The sequence below is a fragment of the Geotrypetes seraphini genome, chromosome 8, assembly GCF_902459505.1.
Source record: "Geotrypetes seraphini chromosome 8, aGeoSer1.1, whole genome shotgun sequence".
In the NCBI taxonomy this organism is placed as follows: domain Eukaryota; kingdom Metazoa; phylum Chordata; class Amphibia; order Gymnophiona; family Dermophiidae; genus Geotrypetes; species Geotrypetes seraphini.
In genome coordinates this window covers 161,649,134-161,675,776 of record NC_047091.1, presented here as the reverse complement: position 1 = coordinate 161,675,776, position 26,643 = coordinate 161,649,134, and the positions used below count along the sequence as shown (strand labels likewise).

The following is a 26,643-nucleotide window of genomic DNA, read 5'->3' as shown; positions in this document are numbered from 1 at the left end:
TGCAAGCGGTGTTCAGGCCGGTGCGGTGGAGGAGCTCCGTCGGCAGCGGCTGCAGGCGCCCAGAGCTCCCCGCCGATGGTGCCTCGCGAGTCGGCAGGGAACGGTGGAGAAGCCCGGTCTTCTCCGTCCGCCCACGGAGGGATTCCCCGAGCCGCCGACGGTCGGGTTTTAGAGGATTCCCTCTCAGCTGATATTTTGACAGCTGATGCCGGCTTGCCTGTTTTAGCGGCTGAGACTATTCAGGTCTCTCAGCCGCTGCAGGCTATGGAGGGAGCTGTTTTGGCGGGAAAGACGCCATCTTCTCTGTCTGGCCCCTCCATTTTGTCTTCCACCTCAGGTGACCTTCCCCCTGTTTTGGCTAAGCAGGGGCAGGTTTCTGCTGGGTCCCCTGCTGTGGCAGGGAGTCCCTTGGGACCCTCGGGGGGTTTTTCCCCTGATTTTTTCTTTTCATTATGCAAAGCCTATTTTCAGGCGGCTGGGGGTCCCGGTTGCGCCCAGGGGGTCTCGGGGGGTGGGGTTTCCTCCGCGCTCCCTGCGGCTTTGCCTCTCTCGTCTGACGTGACGTCCCCTCCGCCGCCTCTCTTGTCCAAGCGTCCGCGGGTGTCGTGGGACGAGGATTTGTGGTCGGAGGAACGTGTCGGTCTGGAGGAGGACCTGGACCCTTCTGAGGAATTCCAGGACCCTCTGGAGGGGACGGAAGCTGGCGGCGGGTTGTCGGGTTTCCCGTTCTCCAGTGACGAGGCGTCCGTGGTGCGCCTTTTTCAGAGAGATGAGCTGCCTGACCTTATTCAACAGGTTTCTTCGGCTTTGCGTTTTGAGGACGCGCCGCCGGAGACTCCGCGTGTGGGGGACCCTCTGTTACGAGGGATCCGTTCCGTTTCCCGCTCTTTTCCTATGCATCAGGATATTCGGGATATTATTCTTGAGCAGTGGAAAACGCCGGAGACGCCGTTTCGGCTGGCGCGCAGCATGGCTCGCCTGTATCCCATTCCTGAAGGGGATCGGGCTACGTTAGCTTCGCCAGTCGTGGATGCGGTGGTCTCGGCTATTTCCAAGCGGCATACCGTGCCTGTTGAGGGCGGTTCTGCCTTGCGGGACTCTGAGGAGCGCAAATTGGAGACCATCCTTAAGCAAAATTTTCAAGTCTCTGCCTTTGGGGTCCAGGCGGCTATTTGTGGGGGACTGGTCGCTCGCGCCGTGTTTCGGTGGGCGGAGCGGGTCTTGGATCGAGAGTCTGACGACTGGTCTCTGGTGGATCAGGAGGTAGCGAAGATTGAGATGGCTGCCTCTTTCCTCTCGGATGCTCTGTATGACTTGGTGCGGATCTCGGCTAAGTCCATGGCTTTTGGCGTGGCCGCAAGGCGTGTGTTGTGGCTGCGCGCTTGGGCGGCGGATGCTGCGTCCAAAGCTAAGCTTACTAAATTTCCCTTTCGGGGGTCGTTTTTATTTGGAGAGGACTTGGATAAGTTGATTCAGACTCTGTCGGACTCGAAAGTTCCCCGTTTGCCGGAGGACCGTGCCCGCCCGGCGTCTCGGGGTGGTGCGGCCCGGGGGTGTTTGCGGGAATTTCGCAAGTATCGCCCTGGGCGTGGGGCTGCTTCTTTCCAGTCTCCGGGGTTTTCCCGGGGTCGGTTCTTCCAGCGCATGCAGCCCTTTCGGGGGGCCCGTCGGGGGGCAGGGAATCCCTCCGCCGGTTCCCCCGCTTCCCGTCCTGCACAATGACGCCTTGCCGGCGCCCCCCTTGGTTCCGGTGGGGGCCCGGCTGCGCGACTTTTTTCCCAAATGGGCCGAGATCACGTCCGATCAGTGGGTCCTGGAGGTGGTGCGGGACGGTTATGCCCTGGAGTTCGCCCGCTCTCTGCCGGATTTTTTCCTCGCTTCTCCATGTCAGACTCCTGGGAAGACGCTGGCGTTTCGCCAGACCCTTCAGCGCTTGCTAGATCTCAGGGCAGTAGTTCCGGTGCCCCCCCCGGAGTGGGGCACGGGCAGGTACTCCATTTACTTTGTGGTGCCCAAGAAGGAGGGGACTTTTCGGCCCATCCTCGATTTGAAAGGGGTCAACAGGGCTCTCAAGGTTCCCTCTTTCCGTATGGAAACGCTGCGGTCGGTCATTCTGGCGGTTCAGCCGGGGGAGTTTCTCACTTCTCTCGATCTGACGGAGGCCTACTTGCATGTTCCTATTCGGGCCTCTCATCAGCATTTCCTGCGCTTTGCGATCTTGGGTCGGCACTATCAGTTCTGTGCGCTTCCCTTTGGGCTGGCCACGGCTCCCCGGACGTTCACCAAGGTGATGGTGGTCGTCGCGGCAGCCTTGCGGGCGGAGGGCATCCTGGTACACCCCTACCTGGACGACTGGTTAATTCGGGCCAAGTCGTTGCAGGAAAGCTCCCGGGTTACGGCTCGGGTGGTGGAGTTTCTCCGGTCGCTGGGCTGGGTGGTCAACCTTTCCAAGAGTCGGTTGGTTCCGGCTCAGCGTCTGGAGTACCTCGGGGTGCTGTTCGACACCTCCTTGGGGAAGGTCTTCCTCCCAGAGGCCCGGGTGAGCAAATTGCAGTCTCAGTTTCGCCTGCTTTTGGCGTCCCGGTGTCCTCGGGCGCGAGATTTCCTCCAGGTCCTGGGGTCGATGGCGGCGTCCCTGGACGTGGTGAGGTGGGCGCGGGCCCACATGCGTCCTCTCCAGTATGCTCTGCTCCGGAGGTGGTCTCCCCAGAGGCACGGGATGGATGTCCCGGTTCCCCTGCGAGGCTTGGCGCGCTGCAGTCTGCGTTGGTGGCTCCGGACCCCTCACCTAGTTCAGGGGGTGGGTCTGGATCTTCCGCAGTGGACGGTGCTCCTTACGGATGCGAGTCTCCTGGGTTGGGGGGCCCAGTGCCTGGGTCACTCAGCTCAGGGAACCTGGTCCATGGAGGAGGCCTCCTGGTCGATCAACGTGTTGGAGACCAGGGCGGTCCGGCTGGCGCTGTTGGCTTTCCACTCCCTTTTGTTGGGCAAGTCGGTCAGAGTCCTGTCGGACAATGCCACGGCGGTGGCTTATGTCAATCGTCAGGGGGGCACCAAGAGCACTCTGGTGGCGCAGGAGGCGGCTCGGCTCATGGTTTGGGCGGAGTCGCATCTTCTGGACCTCTCGGCCTCTCACATTGCCGGGGTAGAAAACGTTCAGGCGGACTTCCTCAGTCGTCACTTCTTGGATCCGGGAGAGTGGTGTCTCGGCGCCGAGGCGTTTCAGTTGCTAGTGCGTGCTTGGGGGCAGCCCCTGATGGATCTGATGGCTACAAGTGGCAACGCCAAAGTACCCCGCTTCTTCAGTCGTCGCAGGGACGGTCTGGCCGAGGGTCTGGATGCTCTGGTCCAACCGTGGCCAACGGAGGGGCTGTTGTATGTGTTCCCTCCTTGGCCATTAGTGGGCAGAGTACTGCTTCGCGTTGTTCGCCATCCGGGGCTGGTGGTTTTGGTGGCTCCGGATTGGCCTCGTCGTCCGTGGTATGCGGATCTGGTGAGGCATCTGGTGGCGGATCCTCTTCCTCTGCCTCTCGGGTGCGATCTTCTGACGCAGGGTCCCATTCCCATGTTCGACCCGTCTCCCTTTTGTCTTACGGCTTGGCTCTTGAAAGGGGCCGCCTGAGTAAGAAGGGATATTCCGACAAGGTGATCTCTACACTTTTGGGGTCCCGGAGGCTTTCTACCTCTCGGGCTTATGTACGGGTTTGGCGTCTTTTTGAGGAATGGTGCCGAGCGCGGGGAGTGGTCTCCTTTCGCGCTTCTCTGCCTAACATTCTAGAGTTTTTGCAGGATGGCCTGGATAGGGGCCTGGCCTGGTCTTCTCTTCGGGTTCATCTGGCGGCCCTGTCGGCTTTTCGGGGGCTGGTGACAGGTCAGCGTTTGTCAGCCATTCCTGATGTGATTCGCTTTCTTAGGGCGGCCAAGTTGCTCAGGCCTCCCATAAGGCCCTCGATTCCCTCTTGGGATCTCAATCTGGTTCTCTCTGTTCTAGTGCGCCCTCCTTTCGAGCCGTTGGATGGCTGTTCGTTAAAGGACCTTACGCTGAAGTCGGTCTTTTTGGTGGCCATTACTTCCGCTAGACGGGTGTCGGAGCTACAGGCTTTCTCTTGTAGGGCTCCCTTCCTGGAGTTTTCGAAGGAGCGGGTTGTTTTGCGGCCTGTTCCTTCCTTTCTGCCGAAGGTAGTTTCTCCTTTTCATGTCAATCAATCGGTGGTCCTCCCGGTCTTGGGTAGTCGGGAGGGTTCTTCTGAGCAACGTCAGCTGCGCAAGTTGGATGTCGGTCGGGTCCTCCATGCTTATGTGCAGCGGACCCGGGATTTTCGGAGCTCCGATCATCTCTTTGTGTTTCTGGCGGGGCCTCGTCGGGGGGCTGGCGCTTCTAAGGCTACTATTGCGCGCTGGATCAAGGAGATGATTGCTTCCGCTTATCTTCTGAGTCAGAAGCCGGTTCCGGAGTTTCTCAAGGCTCATTCCACTAGGGGTCAGGCGGCTTCTTGGGCTGAGTCGTCGCTCGTGCCTCCGGTGGATATTTGTAAGGCTGCGGTTTGGTCCTCCTTGCATTCATTTGTTCGGCATTATCGGGTAGATGTTCAGGCGCGTCAGGACGCGGTGTTCGGTGAGCGTGTTCTGGTATCGGCCCTTCGGGGGTCCCGCCCGTGAGAGGGACTGCTTTGGTACGTCCCAATCGTAAAGTTAACCTCTACTGGTCTGGAGAGTGCTAAAGAAGGAGAAATTAGGTTCTTACCTGCTAATTTACTTTCTTTTAGCTTCTCCAGACCAGTAGAGGTCCCCACCCTGTCTGTTGTTGTTGTTGTTGGGGCTGTTGCGCGGGCAGTTTTTGGTTTTTGCTGCGGGTTCTAGTATTTTTCTAGGGCCGGGGAGAATTGAAGAACAGCGGCTGTGGCTCGGCTGGCTTAGCTGGCGAGCTGTGGGGACCTTCTTCCTTCGGGAATTTCTCCTCTGCATTTTCCAACAGCATTTTTGGGTATGTTATTTGTTACTCCTTTCGGAGTATTGTTTTTTCTCTCTGTTGTTTTTCCAGTTCTTGGTTCTGCTTGGCTATTCGGCAGACTGAGGGAAATAGAGAGGAGGGGCTAGGATATACTGTCCCAAAGTTTTGTTTTCAGTCTCCACCTGCTGGTCATGATTAGATATATACCCAATCGTAAAGTTAACCTCTACTGGTCTGGAGAAGCTAAAAGAAAGTAAATTAGCAGGTAAGAACCTAATTTCTCCTTTTTCTCAATGAAGGAGTTTGAATAGTGGAGTGCTACAGGGATCTGTACTGGGACTGGTGCTATTTAACATATTTATAAATGATCTGTAAATTGGAACAAGTCAGGTGATAAATTTTCAGATCATTTAAACTATTCAAAGTTATTAAAACACATGTAGACTGTGAAAAATTGCAGGAAGACTTTAGGAAATTGGAAGACTGGGCATCCAAATGGTAGATGAAATTTAATGTGGACAAATGAAAGTGATACATATTGGGAAGAATTATCCAAATCATAGTTAACCAGATACTAGGGTCCACCTTAGGGGATCAGCACCCAAGAAAAGGATCTAGGTGTCATCATAGACAATACGCTGAAAGTTTCCACCCAATGTGTGACAGCAACCAAAAAAGCAAACAGGATGCTAGGAATTATTAGAAAAGGGATGGTAAATAAAACAAGAATATTATAATACCTCTTTATTGCTTCATGGTGCTACCTTACCTTGAGTAATGCATTCAGTTCTGGTCTCCTTATCTCAACAAAGATATAGCAGCCCAAAGAAGAATGACCAAGATGATAAAGTGGATGGAACTCCCATTGCAATTGTCCCCATTATTAAAGTTTTGGGTGTGCAGCTTGATAAGAATTTGTCAATGGTGATCCAAGTGGATTTGGTTGCTCAAAAGTTGTTCTGTGTTTTAGAGACTTAGGTCTATATGATCTTTTTTTTGCTAGTTCAATTAGTTCTAAGTGTCCTAAATTATTGTAATTGTATATCTGGCAGGACATCAGAAACATTTTTTGTAAATTGCGTATTGTTCAACATGGAGCAGTGCGATTGATTATTTATTTAACATATTTCTAACCCGCCTATCTACAGTTGAGGCCAGAGTGCTCTTTGTTTGGCTATATTTTTCTTTACAAAACATTGTATGGTTTAGTACCTAATTACTTAAAACAGTTTTTATTTTTTTCACTGGGTTGCTCATCTCGCAATCTTTCACTTTTTGTTTTCTATCCGTAAAGGGTTGTACGCATATAAGATTTGTTGATTGTCAGATTTTCTATCGGGCTGCTTACTGGGATTCTGAGTTGTGTCCTTTGATATTAGCTTCAGTATCTTATATGCATATTAGAAAGTTGTTAAAAACTTATTTGTATGTCAAATATTTTGTAAAGTAATTTGGTTTAGTCTGTATTATTGATGTGTATAATTTGCTGTTACTGTTAAGCTTTTATCTTTTGTAAACCACATTGAACCCAAAGATATTGCGATATATAATTACCGTATTTTCGCGGATATAACGCGCACCCGTGTAAAAACGCGCACACGGGTATAGCGCGCAGAAATCACGATGATATGTACAAAAACTTTTGTATACCGCGCTCACGGGTATACCGCGCATGATGCCCGACGCTCCTTTCGCCCGCCCTGACTTTCCGTGCGCTGTCCCGACTCTCCGTTCACCCCCCCTGACTTCCGTGCACTGCCCTGACTTTCCGTGCGCTGTCCCGACTCTCCGTTCACCCCCCCTGACTTCCGTGCACTGCCCTGACTTTCCGTGCGCTGTCCCGACTCTCCGTTCACCCCCCCCTGACTTCCGTGCGCTGTCCCGACTCTCCGTTCACCCCCCCTGACTTTCCGTGCACTGTCCCCCCTTGAAGTCCTGTCCCCCCTTGAAGGTCTGTCCCCATCCTGAAAGCCTGATGCCCCCCCGACGTCCGATACATCCCCCCCCCCGGCAGGACCACTCGCACCCCCACCCCGAAGGACCGCCGACTCCCCAACAATATCGGGCCAGGAGGGAGCCCAAACCCTCCTGGCCACGGCGACCCCCTAACCCCACCCCGCACTACATTACGGGCAGGAGGGATCCCAGGCCCTCCTGCCCTCGACGCAAACCCCCTCCCCCCAACGACCGCCCCCCCCCCCAAGAACCTCCGCCCGTCCCCCAGCCGACCCGCGACCCCCCTTGCCGACCCCCACGACACCCCCACCCGCCTTCCCCGTACCTTTGTGTAGTTGGGCCAGAAGGGAGCCCAAACCCTCCTGGCCACGGCGACCCCCTAACCCCACCCCGCACTACATTACGGGCAGGAGGGATCCCAGGCCCTCCTGCCCTCGACGCAACCCCCCCTCCCCCCCCAACGACCGCCCCCCCCCAAGAACCTCCGACCGCCCCTCCAGCCGACCCGCGCCCCCCCCTGGCCGACCCCCACGACCCCCCCACCCCCCTTCCCCGTACCTTTGGTAGTTGGCCGGACAGACGGGAGCCAAACCCGCCTGTCCGGCAGGCAGCCAACGAAGGAATGAGGCCGGATTGGCCCATCCGTCCTAAAGCTCCTCCTACTGGTGGGGCCTAAGGCGCGTGGGCCAATCAGAATAGGCCCTGGAGCCTTAGGTCCCACCTGGGGGCGCGGCCTGAGGCACATGGTCGGGTTGGGCCCATGTGCCTCAGGCCGCGCCCCCAGGTGGGACCTAAGGCTCCAAGGCCTATTCTGATTGGCCCACGCACCTTAGGCCCCACCAGTAGGCGGAGCTTTAGGACGGATGGGCCAATCCGGCCTCATTCCTTCGTTGGCTGCCTGCCGGACAGGCGGATTTGGCTCCCGTCTGTCCGGCCAACTACCAAAGGTACGGGGAAGGGGGGTGGGGGGGTCGTGGGGGTCGGCCAGGGGGGTCGCGGGTCGGCTGGGGGGGCGGTCGGAGGTTCTTGGGGGGGGGCGGTCGTTGGGGGGGGGGGGGGGGGTTTGCGTCGAGGGCAGGAGGGCCTGGGATCCCTCCTGCCCGTAATGTAGTGCGGGGTGGGGTTAGGGGGTCGCCGTGGCCAGGAGGGTTTGGGCTCCCTTCTGGCCCGATATTGTCGGGAAGTCGGCGGTCCTTCGGGGTGGGGGTGCGAGTGGTCCTGCCGGGGGGGGGGGGATGTATCGGACGTCGGGGAGTCGGCCGGGCAAGAGGGCTTGGGCTCCCTCTTGCTCCGATCGTGGGTGCGGGTGGGAGCGCGTGCGAGCGGTCGTTCGGGGTGGGGGTGCGAGCGGTCCTGCTGGGGGGGTGAATCGGGCGTCGGGCGGGGTGGGAACTATGTTTAAAAACTTTTGTATACCGCGCTCACGCATATAACGCGCGAGGGGTATGCGCGGTACGTAAAAACGCGTATAACGCGTGCGTTATATCCGCAAAAATACGGTAAATTTTTGTTATGTCTTATGAGGAAAGGCATAATAATAATAATAATTTTATTCTTAAATACCACCAAAGCCATAATAGTTCGAGGCGGTTTACAATAAGAAGTGCTGGATAATCAGAGAAATAGGCACAATGTAAAATCATCAAATACATGCATACAGAATAAGAAAGTAATAATAAAATTCTTAGAAAAGAGACAGCTAAGGGGAGATATGATTGAGGTCTACAGAATTCCGAGTGGTATAAAACAGGTACAAATGAATCGATTGTTTTACTCCATCAAAAATTACAAAGACTAAGGGACACTCAATGAAGTTACAGGAAAATAGTTTTAAAACCAACAGGACTAAATATTTTTTTCACTGAATGAATAGTTAAGCTCTGGAACATATTGAATAGACAGCCAATATGTGACTTTACAGATGGCGTTAATCTCTTGGTGTGGCAGGAAATGAATCTCTTGCAAGCTGTACTTGCCAGAGGATGTGGTAACAGCAGTTAACACAGATGTCCAAGTTTAGACAAGTTCCTGGAGGAAAAGTCCATAGTCTGCTATGGGGGAATCCTCTGCTTGTTCTGGGATCAGTACTATATGGAAGTCTCTTGTTACTCTTAGTGATTACGGAATGTTGCTGCTATTTTGGTTTCTGCCAGGTCAGGATGCTGAACAAGGTGGACCATTGGTCTGATCCTCTATGGCTATTCTTATGTGCTGGTATTTTAAACAAATGTGTCATAACTTCAAAAAGTGGAAATTGTGGCTGTGGTCTGTTTTTTATTTCAAGATTGCAAATATTGGCATAAAGTAAATAAAGGTGAAATAGAATACTTGCAGAGTCATACTGAGATTGGATATATTTTCTACCTGAATAGACAGCCAATATGTGACTTTACAGATGGAGTTAATCTCTTGGTGTGGCAGGAAATGAATCTCTTGCAAGCTGTACTTGCCGAGAACTGGGACTTCTGCCAGCATAATCTCCTATCTTTTTTTTTTTCCTCCAGGTGTATGCAACTTTCTCCTTCCTTCAAAAAATGAGTATTGTGTCTGTGTGAATGCTGAGATGTTTCTTTCTAGTGGTATGTTTGTTTATCCCAGGACAAGCAGGCAGCATATTCTCGTGTATGGTGACGTCAACGACGGAGCCCCGGTACGGACCACTTTAAAAGTGCATCGCCACTTTAAGTCTTTAGAAAGTTCGCAATTGCCCAAACCGCGCATGCGCAAGTGCTTTCCCGCCCGATGTGGTTGCACAGTGCCTCAGTTTCTTAGTTTCCGTGGAGCTAAGAAGACACGTCTTTTCAATGATCGTTGATCTTTTTTTCTGCTGCCTTCTTGCTCTTGCGGTTCTCTGACTTTTTAGTCAGTTTTTGTTTGTTTGTTGTTTTTCAAAAAAAAAAAAAAGTGAGTATAAATTTTTACTTTTTCCCTTTCATGGGTTCGGCAGGGCCTACTCTTCCACCTTGGCATCGGACTTTGATTTTGCCAAGGATGTTTTCCTGTCAATGTCCCATCCACAAACGGGTTTTAAAAAGTGTGGACATTGTGCTCACCCCATTTCAATAACTGATCCACATCGCTAGTGCCTCCAGTGGCTGGGGCCTGAGCACTTTCCATAGTCTTGTTCCCGCTGCTCGTCGCTTCAGAAGTGGACACTTAAGAACTGCCTCATCCAGCAGAGACTCCTTTTCGGCGCCAGCATGGAAGGCGACTCGACATCAGTCTCGGCGTTGGCACCGCCGTTTAAGTAGACACCGCAACTCTCGACATTGGGAGAGCCATCTTCGGTGTCTCATGCAGTGGGTAAGCCGGCTAAGAAGCCTTCCCCCACTCCTTCAAGTCCTCAGGTCACTGCAGCAGTAAGTCAAGTCCTGTTGACCTCGAGTACACCAAAAAAGCGCTCCGCTCTGATTTCGGTGAGTGCCTTGACATCGGCCTTCTCATCACCAGAGCATAGAGCTGCATCGAAGGTACCGGCTAAAAAGCCAGCGGTACTGGTGCTCGTTCTAAAGCAGCAGATTAGAGAATTGCTGCAAGAGGAATTGAAGAGCAATTTCAGCTACTTATGCCGACCCCATGTCGACATCGACTCCTCTGGTGCCAGTCCGGTCTGAGCCATCGACACCGGTTGCACCTGCTCAAGAGTCTCCAGTAACAGCACCGCTTCTGGTGTGGGAACAGATACTGAAGACTCATCTACGCCTTTCATCTTCCACAGAAACGTCACCTGAGACGATGTCGGTGCAATCTGGAAAGGCACTACAGAAGTCAAAGCATCTGGAGACTTTGGTATCGTCTGCTCAACATCGACCCCAAGCTACTAGAGATTCAGATCTTTGTGGGGATTCTGAACAAGAACCTCTACTCTCTGACAAAGAGGGTTCCTCAGAAGAAGATTCTCTTTGCCATTCTTCTCAAGAGGCTCCTTTATCATCTGAAAAAGCTTGTTTTACCAAATTTCTCAGGGAGATGTCTGCGACTTTATCCATCCCCTTGGAGGCAGTTTCTAAAAAATCTAAGCAATTCCTGGATGCCTTGGACTATGATCAGCCACCCAAGGAGTTTCTTAAACTTCCCCTACATGATATTCCAAGGGAAACTTTTTATAAAAACTTGGAAACCACGCTAACCATCCCGGTGGCTCCTCACAAGTTAGACTCACTTTATAGAGTGGTGCCTATTCCAGGTTTTGATAAACCTCAGCTTCGGGTGTCTGAGCTCGACATTAACCACCAGGACCGGCTAGCAAATGCACCTTGTTTGGGGGGACGAACTTTTTGGTGCTTCTATGGCTACAACTACTCAGAAGTTGTCTGCCCACGAGACCAGGTGGGACACTCTGGTAAAGCCCAAAAAGAAGCCTCCACCTTCTCGTCCTTTTAGACAACAGTCTTCATATCAATGAAGGTTTGCTACAAAACTTATGGCTCCAACCATTCTCAACCCAGGAGACAGAGGCAACAGCAACAATCACGTCAACAACAGCAGAAACAACAGGCCAGCAGAAACAACAGGCTGCTCCTCAAAAATCAACACAACCTTTTTGACATGTTCCTTCAGAGCATAGCCAACATCAACATTCTACAGTCTGTTCCTCAACCCATCGGAGGCCGTCTTCAGTTCTTAATAGATCGCTGGGAGCTCATAACATCAGATCTTTGGGTTCTCACCATCATTCATCAGGGTTACACTCTCAGTTTTCACACCCTGCCTCCAGACCAACCTCCAAGAGCGTCTGCTGTGGACCCTGCACAGTCCTCTCTTCTTCTGCAGGAGGTACAATCCCTTTTCCTGCTGAATGCCATCGAGGAAGTTCCCCTCAGTCAGCAGGACCAGGGATTGTACTCCCGTTAACTTCTTAGTACCTAAGAAGACCGGAGGAATGAGACCCATCCTGAATCTCAGAACTCTCAACAAATTTCTAGTAAGGGAGAAATTCAGGATGCTCTCCCTCGCCCTGCTTTATCCTCTCCTCAATCAGAGCGACTTGCTGTGCTCTCTGGATCTCAAGGAAGCCTACATACATATTCCAATTCATCCGGCTTCCAGGAAGTACCTCCGTTTCCAAATCAATCGATGTCATTACCAGTACAAGGTTCTTCCCTTCAGCCTGGCATCTTCTCCAAGGGTCTTCACGAAGTGCCTCATTGTAGTGGCCGCATCTCTCTGATCACATGGCCTTCAAGTTTTTCCTTACCTGGACAACTGGTTGATCAAGGCTGTATCCTCTCAGGAAGTGGTCCAAGCAACATCTCAGACCATTTCTTTTCTTCAGGTTCTAGGATTCAAAATCAACTTCCCCAAATCACATCTCCATCCAACTTAACGTCTGCAGTTCATTGAAGCAATCCTAGACACCACACTCATGAGAGCTTTTCTCCCTCAAGATCGCCTTCAGGCTCTCATTCGCCTTTGTCAGCAACTGCTTCCTCTTCAGTCCCTCTCGGCAAGACACATTATGGTCCTGCTGGGACACATGGCTTTCACTGTTCATGTCACTCCACTGGCAAGGCTTCACCTACTCACTCCTCAGTAGGCCCTTGCATCTCAGTGGTCACAAGCGATGGATCGTCTCTTGCAGCATATATCTGTAACATCATCTCTCCTGCAGTTGCTTCAGTGGTGGATGACCTCCTCAAATCTTTCCAGAGGTCTCCTATTTCACTTACCCCCTCATCATAAGGTCATCACAACGGATGCATCTCCTTATGCTTGGGGAGCACATATGGATGATCTATAGACTCAGGGTCTTTGGACTGCCAGGGAACAGAAATTTCACATCAATTTCCTAGAGCTCAGAGCAATATTATATGCCCTCAAGGCATTCCATCATCTTCTGTGCCCCCAAGTCCTCCTCCTTCACACAGACAATCAAGTAGCGATGTGTACATCAAGAGAGAAATTGAGAAGTTTTTAAACTAGGAAGAAGGGGAAAGCCGACAGTCGACAGAGAATCAATGGTTCAGGAACCGGTATACCCAGAGGATACTGTGCAGGAAGATAGCGGGGAAGACTCGCCTAATCATAGGCAAGACAGAAATCCTGATGGATTGAAAGGGATACAAGAGGGAAGGAAATGCCAGAAAGTAACAGGCCACAAACTCAAGTGTATGTACACAAACGCAAGGAGCCTAAGGAATAAGATGAGGGAATTGGAAGCTATGGCACAAAAAAGATAACCTTGACATCATCGGCATCACGGAAACATGGTGGACCGAGGAAAACATCTGGGACACTATGCTACCGGGATACAAGCTATACCGCAGAGACAGAGTGGATTAAAAAGGTGGGGGTATTGCCCTATACGTCAAAGAGGGAATTGAGTCTACCGGAGAGAACACGCCGGAAACGAAAAATAAGTTAGTCTCTATGAGTCAAAATTCCGGGAACAAATGAAACGTAAACGAAGATCGGCATCTACTACCGACCCCCAGGGCAGTCTGAAGAAATTGATGGAGAAATGATGGATGAGATTAAATGCAACTGCAAGGGAGGCAACGCAGTTATCGTGGGTGACTTCAATTATCCAGGGATAGACTGGAACCTAGGCACCTCCAGCTGCGGTAGGGAGACTAAGTTCCTGGATGCTGTAGGCAATTGATTCCTGGAACAACTTGTCAAGGAAAATATGAGAAGAAATGCAATTCTGGACTTAATTCTAAATGGACTACGAGGACCGGTGCAAGTTGTAGAAGAAGGGATGCTGGGAAGCAGTGATCACAGTATGATCTGCTTCAACCTAGACACGGGGGCAAAACATCAATCCAGAACGACGGCCACAGCACTGAACTTCCGAAAAGGGAATTACGAAGAGATGAGACTCATGGTGGGGAAGAAGATTAAGAAGAGGATAAACACTGTAAAAACACGTAGAGCAAGTGTGGTCCCTTTTTAAGGACACGGTCACCAAGGCGCAAAATCTATATATACCGCATATCAACAAGGGATCCAAGAGGAAAAAGAACAAGGAACCAGTGTGGCTCACTGTAGCGGTGAAGGAAGCGATCAGAAACAAGAAGACTACTTTTAAGGAAAGGAAAAGATCAAAAATGGACAAAAACTGGAAAAAGCACAAACATCAAAGCCAGTGCCATAAGGTGGTAAGAGGGGCCAAAAGAGACTACGAGGAAAAAATAGCCAAGGAGGCAAAAAACTTTAAGCCGTTCTTTTGATATATTAAGGGGAAATGACCCGCAAAGGAAGCGGTGGGGGCTGTTGGGTGACCATGGAATAAAGGAAGTGCTAAAGGAGGACAAAGCCATTGCCAACAAACTGAACACATTCCTTGCGTCTGTATTTACTGAAGAGGATATACACAACATACTGGAAGCTGACAGGCTATACGAAGGAAACGAAGACGGGAAACTGACAGGGTTGACGGTCAGTCTAGAAGAAGTGTGCAGGCAGATTGATAGGCTTAAAAACGATAAATCCCCATGACCGAATGGCATCCATCCGAGGGTAATCAAGGAACTGAAAGGGGCTATAGCTGAACTGCTTCAACTAATAGCCAATCTGTTGATCAAATCGGGAAGGATTTTGGAAGGCTGGAAAGTGGCGAATGTTACGCCAATCTTCAAGAAAGGTTCGAGGGGAGATCCGGGAAACTACAGACCGGTGAGTCTGACCTTGGTACCGGGAAAGATGGTACAGGTGCTGATAAAGGACTGCATCATTGATCACCTTGACGGACACAATCTGATGAGGACCAGCCAGCATGGCTTCAGCAAAGGAAGATCTTGCTTGATGAACTTGCTGCAGTTCTTTGAGGGAGTAAACAGGCAAATAGACAAGAATGACCCGGTCGACATCGTATATCTGGATTTTCAGAAGGCATTTGACAAGGTTCCGCATGAACTGCTACTTCAAAAAATTGCAAGCCATGGAATCGAGGGTGAAATACTCGCATGGATTAAAAACTGGTTGGCGGATAGAAAACAGAAAATAGGGGTAAATGGACAATACTCGGACTGGAAAAGCATCATGAGTGAAGTGCCGCATGGTTCGGTGCTTGGGCCCATGCTCTTCAACATATTTATAAACGACCTGGAAATTGGTACGACGAGCGAGGTGATAAAATTTGCAGATGATACAAAGTTATTCAGAGTAGTGAAGATGCAGGAGGATTGCGAGGACCTGCAACGTGACATAAACACACTTGAGAAATGGGCTGTGACATGGCAAATGAGGTTTAATATGGATAAGTGTAAGGTAATGCATATCGGTAACAAAAATCTTATACACGAATACAGGATGTTCCCCAGGAAAGAGACTTGGGAGTACTGGTCGAGAAACTGGGCCTCTTCTCCCTTGAAAAGAGGAGACTGAGAAAGGTACATGATCGAAACATTCAAGATAATGAAGGGAATAGACTTAGTAAAGACAGGTTGTTCATCCTCTCCAAGGTAGAGAGAACGAGAGTGGTAGAAAACTGGAATGCTCTTCCGGAGGCTGTTAGGGGAAAACACCCTCTAGGGATTCAAGGCAAAGTTAGACAAGTTCCTGCTGAACAGAACGTACACAGGTAAGGCTAGTCTCAGTTAAGGCACTGGTCTTTGACCTAAGGGCCGCCGCATGAGCAGACTGCTGGGCAGGATGGTGACCCAGCAGCGGCAATTCTTATGTTCTTATGTACTACATCAACAAGCAAGAAGCCATGGGCTCTCTCCTGTTATGCCAGGAAGCCCAAAAAATCTGGACTTGGGCAACAGCTCGCAATCGGTTCTTGAAAGCTGTCTACATTCAAGGGGAGAAGAATTCCCTAGCAGGCAACCTCAGCAGGATTCTTCAGCCTTACAAATTGACTCTCAACTCTGCAACTCTCCAGTCCATCTTTGCTCAGTGGGGCACTCCACAGGTGGACTTGTTTGCGGCTCCTCACAATTTCCAGTTGTCCTAGTTTTGCTCCAGACTTTACTCTCCTCTCCGCCTGGAAGCAGATGTCTTTTCTCCTGAATTGGACGGGCCTGTTTCTGTATGCATGCCCTCCAGTTCCTCTTATGTTGAGAACTCTGTTCAAGCTCAAATGAGAGGCAGCCACCATGATCCTTATTGCTCCTTGGTGACCCAGGCAACATTGGTTCTCCCTTCTACTTCAGCTCAGTTCCAAGGAACCAATACTTCTTCCAGTATTTCCTACTCTGCTTACTCAGAATCAGGAATCACTCCTACATCCCAACCTTCATTCACTACACCTGACAGCTTGGTTTCTCTCGGGCTGACTTCATCTGATGTACATCTTTCTCAGTCTGTGCGACACATCCTTGATGCCTCCAGAAAACCAGCCACTAGACAGTGTCACCAGCAAAAGTGGACTCGATTTTCTTCCTGGTGTCTTCTTCACCATCACGATCCAACTTCCTTAGCAGTGGAATTGGTGTTGGATTATCTTTTTTCTCTCTCTGATTCTAGACTTAAATCTACATCTATCAGATTCCATCTTAGTGCTATTACTGCTTTTCACATGCCAGTTGAGGGAAATCCTCTTACTGCCCAACCTTTGGTCTCCCGATTCTTGAAAGGACTTTTCAATGTTAAACCACCTCTCAAGCCTCCACCTGTTGTCTGGGACCTTAATGTTGTTCTTTCCAGTTTATTAAAGCTGCCATTTAAACCTATGGATACAGCTCATCTTAAGTTTCTCACATGGAAAGTGGTTTTTCTTATTGCTCTTACCTCTGCAAGGAGGGTCAGTGAGTTACAAGCATTGGTGGCAGATCCACCCTTCACTGTTTTCCATCATGACAAAGTTTCCCACCCAAAGTTTCTTCCGAAAGTTGCTCAGAGTTTCATATCAATCAGTTGATTGTTCTATCAGTGTTTTTTCCAAAGCCTCATTCTCATCCAGGAGAAACCGCTTTGCACACTCTGGACTGTAAACGTGCTTTGGCTTTTTACCTTGACTCCACAAAATCATATCGAACATCTCCCCAACTATTCATATCATTTGATCCATACAAGTTGGGACATCCTGTTTCCAAAAGAGCGATTTCCATCTGGCTGGCGGCCTGCATCTCGTTCTGTTATTCTCAGACTGGACTGACACTGGAGAGTCGTGTTACAGCCCACAAAATTAGAGCTATGGCAGCTTCTGTGGCTTTTCACAGATCTACTCCCATTGAGGAAATCTGTAAAGCTGCCACCCGGTCTTCAGGTCATACATTCACTTCTCACTACTGTCTGGAGTCTTTCTCCAGACGGGATGGGCACTTTGGCCAATCTGTCTTACAACATTTATTTTCTTAACAGGCCAACTCTCCCACCATCCCATTCTGTTAGCTTGGAGGTCACCCATACGTGAGAATATGCTGCCTGCTTGTCCTGGGATAAAGCACAGTTACTTACCGTAACAGGTGTTATCCAGGGACAGCAGGCAGATATTCTCACAATCCATCCACCTCTCCGGGTTGGCTTCTTAGCTGGCTTAGCTTAACTGAGGGACCGCGCAACCACGTGTGGTGGGAAGGCACCCGCGCATGTGTGGTTCTGGCTATTGCGAACTTTCTAAAGACTTAAAATGGTGATGCACTTTTAAAGTGGTCCATACCAGGGCTCCGTCAGTGATGTCACCTATATTTGAGAATATCTGCCTGCTGTCTCTGGATAACACCTGTTACGGTAAGTAACAGTGCTTTCTGGATTCAAATACTGCTGTGAACCTCAAGGCTTGAGATTAGATTGGTGCTTATCATGATAGATGCATTTTTTTATTTTAGAGGAGGGGTTGTGGGGTTTTTTGTTTGTTTATTTGTTTTTTTGAGGGGTGGAATCCATTCCTAGTGAGTTATACTTTATTTTTTTCTTCTTTGCTCTCATGGTATGTTAAGCATAAGCATTAAATGGTAGTTTCCTTATTATCCTGCTAGACCATGCCACTCTAGTTGGCTATATCCGCTTCACTTTCTTCCAACTTTTAACATTCAACTTTCTTCCATTTTTCTGCTTCTCAAAATCTATCTACTTTTCCATGTCTTCCTTCCCATCTATCCATGTGTACCATCTCCTCCCTCTATCTTCTCCCCTATTCCCATCTATCCATAAGAAGCATTTCTTCTCCCCTCTCCCATCCCTGTGCACCATCTCATCCCTCTCCCATGCTGTCTCTTCTATCTCTATCCCTCCTCTCCACCACAATCATTTCCAAGAATTTACTTTTTCTCTTTCCCTTCCTTCCTAACTCCCAGACCGTGCAGCCTTTGTCCTTCCCTCATTCCCAACCCCAGTCCTTCCCTCTCAGCTGGATCCCCAGTTCATGACTCCTTCACCTACCACCTCTCCGCCGCTGAAATTTAAAATCTTCGGACAGCCAATCACGCAATGAAGCCAGCCTGCCCTGGAAGTATTCTTTCTGCAGCCCTTCCTCATCCCGTGTAGGCAGGATGCTGCAGAAAAAACAGTTCCGGGTCAGGCCAGTGGGAGGCTGGCTTGGTTGCGCCCTTAGCTGCCTGAAGATTTTAAATTTCAGCGGCCGGGAGGTAGTAGATGTGGGAGTTGTTATTCAAGGAAGTGCCTGGACAGGGTTTCACTACAATGTAGTGTCAGGTGCACAGTTACTGCAGGCCGCATAAAATGGCCAAGTGGGCCAGATCTGGCTCATGGGCCTTGTGTTTGATACATGTGCTGTATACAAAAGTGGAAGTAAGGAAGAAGTAGAGAACTACAGGCCAGTAAGTCTGACTTCTGTGGTAAGCAAATTAATGGAAACACTTCTAAAACAGAGAATAGTGACATTTCACAAAGGATTTGACCATGCTCAATTGTCTCACCAATCCCTTCTGGTCGAATCTTCTTTGAAGCGTTCTCACCCTTCTCAGGTCTATGCCTCTGTCCCTCCAGGACGAGAGGGTAATACCATGGACAGATTTGGTCGTCGTATCTACCAAAACTCTATGATGACCTCCAGAGTCCTCAATTACAATTTTCATTTCATTACCTACTTTGAATTTTTTCTCTCTGTTCTGCAAAAATTCATCCCTTATCTGGATTCTCGAGCACATTTTGAATATCAAGAGGTTCTTGCATTATTATCTCAACTCCGGCTGCAGCTTCTTCAGTCCTCCTATGATGCTTTTGAGCTATCTGCTCGAGCTACTGCATGCTCGGTGGCCATGAGGTGGCTGGCTTGGCTCCGTACCATCGATATGGATCCCAACCTGCAGGACCGGCTAGCTAATGTTCCTTGCGCTGGCAATGACCTCTTTGACGAGTCCATTGAGGCAGCCACCAAGAAGCTTTCAGACCACGAGAAGTCGTTCGCATCTATTCTTCGTCCCATGCCGAAGCCAGCTCCTCCTCGACCTGCACGCCTGCCTCTCATTTACTAGTGGCGTTTTCCACCTAAACAGGCTCCTGCCATTCGTCAACCTGTCAAGAGGCCACATCCGCAGAAACCTCAGCCTCCTGCTGTTCCTAAGGCTCCTCAGCTGTTTTGACTATCTAGAAAAGAGCATAACCTCAGTCGTTCTGCCCTTTCCCGTTTTTCCCCCTATCGGAGGTCGTCTCCATCATTTTTTCCACCGATGGACGATTATTACCACCGACCTCTGGGTCCTTTCCATCGTCAGGGAGGGATACTCTCTTCAGTTCCTCCGGAACATCCTCCAAGAGAGTATCCTTCCAATTCTGCCCAGACCGCCCTTCTTCAGGAAGCTCAAGCTTTGCTTCAGCTCCAAGCCATCGAGCCAGTTCCTTTGGTTCAGCAGAATAAGGGATTTTACTCCCGGTATTTCTTTGTTCCGAAGAAGACGGGTGATCTGTGTCCCATTTTAGATCTCAGGGTGCTCAACAAGTTTCTGGTCATGGAGAAATTTTGCATGTTGACCCTGGCTTCTCTGTATCCCCTCCTCGAGCAGAACGACTGGTTATGCTCTCTGGATCTCAAGGAGGCCTACACTCACATTCCCATCCATCCGGCCTCCCGCCAATACCTCAGATTTCGGGTGGGAGATCTACATTATCAGTACAGAGTGCTCCCTTTTAGCCTGGCCTCGTCACCCAGAGTCTTCACCAAGTGCCTGGTAGTAGTGGCCGCAGCGCTCAGGAACCATGGTCTTCAGGTGTTTCCCTACCTGGAAGGCTGGCTCATCAAGGATTCCACGTCTCAGGGAGTCGTCCTAGCGACCCAGCGGACTATCTGGTTCCTGCAGAGTCTGGGATTCGAGATCAACTTTCCGAAGTCCCATCTCCAGCCTTCTCAGACTCTTCCATTCATCAGAGCTGTTCTGGATACAATCCAACTCGGAGCGTTCCTTCCTCAACAACGAAAAGCTTCAGAGTCAGTTCAGCAGTGATTGAGACAGCATAGTCAGCACGGACATTTAACAGATATATGAAGAACTATCCAGAGAAGCACTTTTGAAATATTATGTCGGGTCTCCTGAAGCAGATACCGAAACGGGGCCGCGTTGGGACCCCCTCAAATGGTCTACAAGCTAAGTGCCTTTATTACATGCATCTAATTTTGACAATCTATCCATGCACACTATGAATGTTGGAAGCAATTGAAGAATTTCTAAAGCTAAGCCTATTGAAACAGTTGCAATTAATTCATTGGACTATTAGATACAAAATTTCCATCTAGTCTCATAGAGTGATCTGTTATAAACATCGCAATGACTGGAAGGTGAACTCTTTCCACAAAGGTGGCTTTTAGCTTTCCTTTTTTGAATTTCATATCTCTGAGCGGAGTATATATGATTTGACCACTCTCTGTAGACAGTATTCTATATTTTGGAGTCAGGCTATTCGTATACATTGAGCTATATTTCTGATTTCATTTTGATCCCTGGTTTTCTAAGGAAACTAATAGAAGGAAAGGCTAGTTTAAATTTATAAATACCCCTAGAGGACAGAGGCTGTTGAGAATTAAACGAAAGAGCGACCAGTGGGGAAAAAAATCCCATGCTGGCGCACTTTTTTTTTGTTCAAAATTTTTTATTATTTAGTATATAAAGTACAATAAATGTTAACAAGGCAAGAAACATGCATGCCAAACCATTGCAAAGATTCACAAAATATTATCTATATAATGTAATACAGCATACTGGCACATTTGAATTAGATTCTCCAATAAACCGGAAGCCAGTGCAAGACTTTCAGCAAAGGAGTAACATGAGAGAATTAGTATCGTGCACATTTTCTCCCTAAACAGGCAGGACATTTAGCCTGGGTGGTATCATCCCTGCCAGCATCAGTAGAAAACATAGAAAACATAGAAAGTGACGGCAGATAAGGGCCAAGGTCCATCAAGTCTGCCCACACCAATGACCCTCCCCTACCTCCCTTTGCGAAGAGAACCCACCATTCGATCCCATTTAGCTTTAAAATCAGGCACACTGCTGGCCTCAATCACCTGTATCAGAAGACCATTCCATCGATCCACCACCCTCTCGGTGAAGAAGTATTTCCTGGTGTCGCCATGCAATGTCCCTCCCCTGATTTTCCATGGATGCCCTCGTGTTGACGTGGGTTCCTTGAAGAAGAAGATATCCTCCCCCACCTCGATACGGCGCGTGAGGTATTTGAATGTTTCGATCATGCTCTTTCTCCACTTATGGATCCATTAACCTCCTTCCACCCCCTCTGTTTTTATCTGCTCGATCTATCAGAATAAATGTTTTTTTTTTAATTGTCTGTTTTTCTTTATTACTAACATAACTTCTAAAGTAAATTAATCAATGCTTAATTTTAATCGGTGAAATATATAACTTGTTTTTAATCGGTAAACTTGGAACTTTTTTGAAAAATCTAATATTGTTTATTAATTGCAGTGTATGCAGATAAATCTAGCAAAAATTATCCATATGCATGGTACATAGAAAGCAACATGCTACATTGTAATAACATTTTCATAATATTACCTGTCCAACAAAAAAACCCTCCATAACCCTTTCTCTAACAATTCCAAAACCAAAGCATAAATATTCACATACACACTCTTATCTCAACCAATATGGGTAAGGCTCAGCAAAGTTAAGTATTAACATCTCAGTGAACTGATTACAGTAGAGGAAGAAGAAATTGGGCTGCAGTAAGAACAAGTCAGATAGAAACATGACTGCAGATAATAGGCCCATCCAGTCTGCCACTTGCATGATAAAACCCCAAAGGGACCAATGAATTTTAGACATGTCTTCCATTCCACAGATGATATCTTAGATTAAGTCCTTATCTCAAAATCACAAGTTCCTGGATTTTATATAACCAACGCTGCAATGGTGGTGGATCCAAAGACATCCAAAATTGGAATACAGATTCCCCGCCCAACAGAATAGCTTGATTTAAAGGAAGTTTTGTTCTGCTTGCTGCACATCTCAGTCAGTTAGAACTTGCATGTCCACAAGCAGTAATGCTGATAATTTCGGTCCAAAGATTGCTGTAATACAGTTTCTAATGTTTTCATTATCTCATTCTGTACACACAATTTTGGACGTTCTAGAAATATATGTAATAAGGTACCTGGTGAGATTCATATGTACTCGGAGGAGGGTCAGGGGAGATATGATACAGACATTTAATTACTTGAAAGGTATTCACATAGAAACAAATTTTTTTTTTTTAAATTCTTTATTTATCATTTTAAGATATTTAACAAAATCAAAACATTTTGTACAGAAAGATTGTCAGATCAAACATAAAATAATAAGAAATCGTTTACGTAGTATTGAAAAATTCTAATCGAACAATCTCAAGTCCTCAAATCTTTTCTAGAGAAGGGAAAAAGAGGACATGAATTGAAGTTGTGGGGTGGTAGACTTTGGTGTGATGTCAGGAAATTCTTTTTCATGGAGAGGGTTTTTGATATCTGGCATGCCCTCCAGAAGGAGGTGGTGGAGACGAAAACAGTGATGGAATTCAAAAAGGTGTGGGATGAATTTGCTTATTAGAAAATGAATGGTATAGAAAACAAAAAACTTAATTGGTTGAATGTGTGTTTGATATGTCGAGTAGTGCTTAGATGGCAACTCTGGCTGTGAAGAATTAGAGCTGGTACCGAGCAGACTTGCACAGTCTGTGTCCTGTGGCAATTCGGGTTTAGAATAGGCTGGAGAGGTCTGCACATTCCTAGCCTGCTCTCCAGACAGACCAAAACATACTTGTAGTGTTGGTTTCATAAACTGGTTCAAAGGTTGAATATGTCGTGTAGATCAGTATTCTTCAGCCACGTGTCCGCGGTGCGATTGATGCAGCGTTATCATCGGGCAGCCTTCTTTCTGACGAATGTCAGAGGGAAGGCTTCCAGATGAGGCGCAGGATGTGCGAGGAGCCACTGACTGCAGCTTTGTGCACTGCGTCAGTGAGGAAGAGGGAGCCAGCCTGAAGATAACACCGGGGGCAGCATAAAACGGCCAGGCAGGAGCAGGCCAGAAGTTAAGGCACAGCATGGAGGGAGGGAGACAACAAAAGGTAGGGGGAATGATTTTAGTTTTGAATTTAGTCAGTGATTTACATCTGCTGTCTGTATTTTGCACTGTTCAGGAAGAAATGCATTTGAATCTTTTTTCTGGGGCTTATACTGCATGCAAAGTCTTGAATCTTAGGATTTCGTTTGTATATAATAGTACTTTTAGTTTTTGGTCCTGTATTTGCATAGGTGTTATCTGTTTTCTAGCAGGAATGAATGTTGAGAAGCATACAGTGTGCTTTGTGTAGTTTAATTTGTGGTTAACCATTATGTGGTGTTAATAAGATTATACTGTATTTTGTGTGTGTATATAAAAAATGAATGGAAAAAATGGTGTTGCAATTAGTACTATTATGGGGCGGAGATGTGCAGGTTCTGGACCACGACTTAGCCCAGTGTTCTTCAACCGCTGGTCCACAAAATAATTCTTTTATTTCCGCCAGTCCATAGGTGTCAGAAGGGAAGGGAAGAAAAATTACTTAGTAAGTTTAAAAGTCTCCTGAAAAAGCTGGCTTTTTAAGGACGCTTTTAACTGAGTTAAGCAAATTTTATATATTCAGGATGTTTGTTAGAGCAGTGGTTCCCAACCCTATCCTGGAGGACCACCAGCCAGTCGGGTTTTCAGGATGTCCCTAATGAATATGCACGAGATAGATTTGCATACCTGTCACTTCCAATATATGCAAATCTTTCTTATGCATATTCATTAGGGACATCCTGAAAACCCGATTGGCTGGTGGTCCCCCAGGACAGGTTTGAGAACCACTGTGTTAGAGTACTAGTAATGCTTATAGGTGAAAATTGAGCAGGTATCCAATCACCTTGCCCTTTTTATTTGTTCATAAATTGTATTTAACCCTTTATTTATTATTTTTTACCTTATGTGGTTGGTTGATCTAAAGTTGTTTTAACCGTCTGGTTTGATTAATGTGTGTTTCTTTTTTACCCCAATTTTATCATTATTTGTAAATTGCATTGAATTACAATTTTGCGATCAAATCAAATTTTTATTAAACTTGAAACTTTGTGTAGATCACATGGGCGTATTTGATCTCACTGTAACTTTGAATTATAAAATGTTTTGTACATAAGAATGAACCCTGTCAGGAATGTTCTAGTGATGATAGTCTGAAAAGGGAACCAGTACTGTACCAAAGTACTTGTTCTTTCTTCTTCTCAATTTAAGCCAGAATAATCATCAGCAAGACAGCAGCCTAGAAACCATCAGGGCAGGGTGCAGCTGTCTGGAGAAACAAAAGACTTAAGAGCAGAAATAAACTGGCTTTATGCCAGAAAACCTTTGGAACCATATACAGAGTATTAATGTTCCACTGTTGCACAATCTTAATGTTTACCAACAGTACTTTTGCACCTAAGTTAGACACCAGCGGGGCTGGGTGTGCATGCAAAGCCAGCGGGAACAGAGAGGGTGGATTTAGGGGAAACCCCAGAATTTACTTATGTCCTATTAACATGCTAGTTTTAGTATTCCCTGATGTGTTTTCCTTGTATAAAATCTATTATACTACTTCCCTGTTCCATTCCTGCCCTGCCTTTTATTAGTACTTCTAGGATTGAGCTTCCAGTGTCTTAAGCGAAGCCCCAGCCTTTATCTGCCAACAGAAACCAAAATGTCTTTGTATGGTGAGTTTTAGGGGGAAATGTCCTAGTTCTGTTTAGCATCCATTGTTGGTGAATGTAAAATTAGTTGGCTCACGTATGTTGTGTGTTGGGGGAATGTGGCTCAATGGGTCTGAAGAGTGCAGTCTCTTTTACTTCCCCTAGCCCTCAATTGGCCTGCAGCCAATGAAACCTGAACTGCTACCCTCATTGATGTTATTGGGGAGTGGGGTAGGGACAGAGCACAGTGTATCAGATGGCCAGTTTTTCTCTTTCAAAAAGTAGGCAACTCTAGTCCCGACCCATCCAACCTGTTGGTCCACCAAAAAATTGCCTTTTGGCTACACCATTGCGAAACCCCTACATTTTTTGGAAAATGTCTTGGAATTGTACTAACTACTTACTACACACCTCTTGTCTGTTTAAACTACTACTTCTGCTGCTATTTCCCCCTGTTTTTTAATAAGCCCCAGCCACTTCCACACTTATGGGAAGATTCTCAAATGTTCCTGGTAAATTCCAACAGGCAGCTGGTGCGGACACTACTGTAACGATTTCAGAAAGGCGAGTCATTCTTGAAAAACCAAGCATGCAAATAAGGTTCATGGAGAGTCATAGAGGGTCGCTAAATTTGCATGTGCTGATTGCTGGTGATAGCAATTGGCACAGAATAAATGTGCAAATAAAAAGACCCCCAAATCGAAGTTTGGCAGGATGGATTCATGGTCACTCCCTCCCACTGCCAACATCAAGCAACCCCCCCCCCTCCCCCTCCGATGGAGAGATGCCCACTTCCTCCCACACGCGCATACACACGGCAGCGGGAGAGATACCCACTCCCTCCCACCGCCATGCAACAACCATAGGAGGGGCCTTAAGCAACCTGGGCCAATCAGAGTCCTAGACCCCCTCCCTGGCGCATCCCAGGATGCACCTGGGAGGGGAAGGCTTACCATTTTGAAGAGGCGGGCCTGCTGGCTGAAGGGGGTAGGCATCCCTCAGTCCAGACTTCGTAAACAAGATAATGGGTTGGGGGGAGGGTCATCAGGGGCAGTGGGAGGGAGTGAGCATCTCTCTCGCTGCCGGGAGTTGCATGGTGGCAGGAGGGAGTGGGCATTTCTCTCGCTGCCATGGGGGAGGGGGTTTTTGCATGGCAGCAGGAGGGCGTGGGCATATCTCCTGCTGCAGGGGGAGGTGGTGTTGGGGATTGTTGCGTGACGGTGGGAGGGAGCAGGCAACTCTCCTGCTGCCGGGGGGAGGGGGGTGCTTGTCAGCGACAAAATTTTCTGGCAAGTCTGAGCTGTCAAGCCTTACTTTTCTGTCAATGCCTGAGCTAATCGGCACTCAGGCACTGACCAGAAAGTAAGGCTACAACAGCTCAGACCTGCAGGAAAAATTTGCTCGCAAATGTAGGACAGCAAGGTTAGGAAATCACTCGGTGGTAATAGAGAATCGCCCAGAGTGCGCCTTTAAATATTAATGACCTTGCTGTAATACATTTGCATGGCAGAGTCAGAGACTGCTAGGAACCTCGGAAAAGACCACAGTAAGCCATTTCAATAATCCGCTGCTAAAATATATGAATGCTAAACGGCTGGAACCAGTTTAATGACCACGTTAAAATTTTGAGCATCTTCCTCTTAGTATCTGTAAGGGCTGTGGAGTCGGTAGATAAATCTTTCGACTCCGACACCTCAGTTTCTAGTACCACGAC

General features: G+C 48.2%; 1 protein-coding gene across 4 annotated transcripts in view; it reads left to right on the top strand.

Annotated features, from left to right (window-relative positions):
• Positions 1 to 26,643, top strand: part of NAA25 (N-alpha-acetyltransferase 25, NatB auxiliary subunit) — a 209,941-nt gene that overhangs the window by 165,363 nt on the left and 17,935 nt on the right. Inside the window, exon 24 of one of the 4 annotated variants that reach the window (XM_033956516.1) lies at positions 9,412 to 9,525. The exons of the other annotated variants lie outside the window; for them this stretch is intronic. Coding sequence (XP_033812407.1) covers positions 9,412 to 9,462 — 51 coding nt within the window. The 3' untranslated portion in view covers positions 9,463 to 9,525. Of the gene's footprint in view, positions 1 to 9,411; positions 9,526 to 26,643 lie in introns of those variants that run through there. 4 annotated transcript variants of the gene reach the window in all.